Below are 2921 nucleotides of genomic sequence, written 5' to 3' on the forward strand. Positions count from 1 at the left end.
AATAAAGACTTTCTTCTGTTTCCGACACTCAACTGAGATACATCACAATTATGCTATAGCATGTTTATGATTTCTAAAGAATGCTTCTATCCAATGATACTGTTGGATCTAAAGTTGATAGAATTGTTTTCAAGTTGAAGCACTTGAAACTTTTAATTTGTTGAAAAAAGTTTTGGTTTTTTTCAACATTTTTTTCAAATTTCCACTTTTTTCGTCGATTTTGCACTGAAAATCACAAAATTAAAGGCAAATTTCGGGAAAACTAGAGGACAATTGAAAAAACCTGAGTATGCAGATCTTATTTTCCCATTTGGAATAACATATTTTGAAAATCGGTGACGGAAAATATTTGTGGGTGGATTCGAGTTAAAAAAATTTCTTTTTTAAAGCGTTCTTTTTGCACTTTTGGTTGCCAGTTAAAAATCTCAACTATACTCAAGATGAAATACAGTGAATATAAGTGAAAGACAGAAGAACAAACATGAGAATTTGTGGAATTGGTTTTAATTCAAAATTGGGAGTGTTGATTACCTAAGTGAATGTTATAAAAAGATGTCAATGTTAATTCAGTTTTCTTTGATACTTTTTTCTGAAATCAATAAATAACGAAGAACAATTATCTGTTCGTTGCGTCAATATTTTCAATTGAATTGTTGGTTTTCAACATCTGCTGACACTTGCTTTGCCTGGGGTTATTGAGATGACGCTTCGAACGCATCTGTATATAAAAAAAACTCACGAAAGTCTCGCTTGATATATGGTAATATGACTATGAATGATTAAACGACACGACAAATGGAGAAAAAAGCTCTACATTGAATCACTTAACTATTCCAGGTCATGACAAATCCTCAAATTTAATGTTGATTTTTGTTTAATAACGATTGCTATTGTGGTAATGATCGTAGTGGTGTTGGTGTTACGTCGAAAACAATCGAAGAGAAATGAAGTGCAAACTGTTGCCTACACTCGAAATGATGCGACCAACGAACTTAAATTTGAAGATGATGCAACCAAAACAACCAGCGACGATATTGCCGAACGTATTTACGAAGAAACCCAAGGAAGGCCGATTTTGTATTGTCGACTCAGACACGATACCGATTTAATGTCATAATCACAACACACTCTATGAACCACTATGACACTCCTAAGTTTCTGAAACATGAATAATCGATCTTGATTCACTTACAATAATTTTATCGATGTGTGATTAAAATTGGTTTGATTGTTACCCAACTCGACACAGAAATGCCTGATTTTATCTATGAAAACTATAATAGATTCTGAGAGGCAATAAATTGTATATTTTTTCACACAGAAAACCGTTTATTCATTTCTTTCAGTTGAACAAAATAAACTTAAATGCTCTATGTTTTTACATTTTATGAACATGACAATGTCATATTTGAAAGCTAGCCCATTAGCTTTTCAATTAAGAAGTGCTTCTTCTTTGAAGTTAATTGTTGTTTAAGCTTTTCTTGCTTTTGCTTTCCCGGACGGAACCGGACCGTTATTTTTTATGCGATCGTTAATTTCTTTGACCTTGCTTTTTACGATACTTTTTGGTGGCTCCTTGGCCTTATTTTCTCGGTGATTTTTATTAGCAACATTTGCATGCAGTAATGTTGGTGTTGACAAATCTGGATCCAAGGCTAAAAAATCATACAAAATTCCACTTGTGAGTCGAAATAATAATGTTACCCGATTAGCTATAAACATATTTACCTACGCCTAGCCCTACGCGAGATTCTAGGCCGTTATCATATCCTTGAGTGCTTGGATCGTTAGATGATACTGGTGCAGGAACATCTGCGCTTTCTTTCTCGGAAGATGAATTTTGTTTAACTAAAACCGGTTTGGCATATTTTTTTGGCGGTTCTCGTTTGCTCGCAGGTACAATCTCGTAATCTTTCTTCCCGGGTGGTGCTTCTCCACTCACGTCCACGATTACGAACTGTGGAAATAAAATAAAGTGATACAATCGGAATAGGAACAATGGTTGAGATTGTAATGGTGTTCAACTGATTTTGAAAAAATGCTTCCGATGAACTTTCTTTTTGGATTAGAAGATTTTTTTCTTTCAATGTTTTGAAATGGAAAATTTTCATGAGTAAAATGCTTAGAAAAATGATCTTAAATTGTCTAAAAGAATCAAATGTAAAATAAATTCGATCCAAAATTTACAAGCGAAAAATTTCAAAGCAATATCAAACTCACCATGGATGCCACCAAGCCAATGAGCAGTAGTGTGAAAGATCTTCGACTCAGCATTTTTCCAGCTTCGAACTATCAACAGTTTATTGTAAATGTTTCAATTGAAGAGAATTGACGAACTGTTTGATGGACATACGGATCGAACACGTCTTTTTATATACTTTTCAAGTGTGTTTACGGCAGCAAGCAATACCTCAAAGGTATAATTTAATCCACGCGCAATGACGATTATAAATGCACGGAATATTATAGCTCATATTTTTTAATGAAAAATATTCAGAACAATTAACGTCAATTGGTGGAATTGCAATTCCGCCTGTACACATGCGCATAATTTTACATTTCACATCAAATTTTGCATCGAAAATACCAGATGTTTACCTTTATTCCTTTATCACCTTCGCTATGGTTTGAAGAATAACGCAATTTGATCGCATTGAATTGCAAATTTATGCAAATATTTTTCACTTTTGTAGTGTTGAATGATATTTCTATGGAACGTAGCTATTTGAATTTTAAAACGTTTACATCTTCGCGGCATGCACAAAAAAAAACTCCGTTTCAAAGTCGTTTCAAAGTTAAAAAAAATAGCCACAGATCAACCGTCGCTTACATACGGTAAATATGAATATGAATGATTAAACGACATGACGAATACCTTTGCATTTAGGCCCACATACCATGATATAGCTACAATTTAAGGA

General features: G+C 33.6%; 1 protein-coding gene across 1 annotated transcript; it reads right to left on the bottom strand.

Annotated features, from left to right (window-relative positions):
• Positions 1-1314: 1314 nt before the first annotated feature.
• LOC129571088 (uncharacterized) lies at positions 1315-2334 on the bottom strand. Its single transcript, XM_055450855.1, has 3 exons — positions 2221-2334; positions 1729-1957; positions 1315-1655 (listed from the first exon to the last, which is right to left on the bottom strand). The coding sequence occupies exons 1-3, from the start codon at positions 2272-2274 to the stop codon at positions 1471-1473; spliced, it is 468 nt and encodes a 155-aa protein (XP_055306830.1). The 5' UTR covers positions 2275-2334; the 3' UTR covers positions 1315-1470.
• Positions 2335-2921: the final 587 nt, after the last annotated feature.

The sequence above is a fragment of the Sitodiplosis mosellana genome, unplaced genomic scaffold (assembly GCF_009176505.1).
Source record: "Sitodiplosis mosellana isolate CC-2019 unplaced genomic scaffold, AAFC_SMos_1.0 Smas_scaffold_1259, whole genome shotgun sequence".
In the NCBI taxonomy this organism is placed as follows: Eukaryota; Metazoa; Arthropoda; class Insecta; order Diptera; family Cecidomyiidae; genus Sitodiplosis; species Sitodiplosis mosellana.

Excerpts from the sequence above, each read along its gene's own strand:
- LOC129571088 (XM_055450855.1), bottom strand. The coding sequence starts at position 2,274 with ATGCTGAGTCGAAGATCTTTCACACTACTGCTCATTGGCTTGGTGGCA. Across the intron at positions 1,958-2,220 it reads TTGGCTTGGTGGCATCCATG|TTCGTAATCGTGGACGTGAG; the intron begins GTGAGTTTGATA and ends TTATTTCCACAG. Across the intron at positions 1,656-1,728 it reads TCGCGTAGGGCTAGGCGTAG|CCTTGGATCCAGATTTGTCA; the intron begins GTAAATATGTTT and ends ATGATTTTTTAG.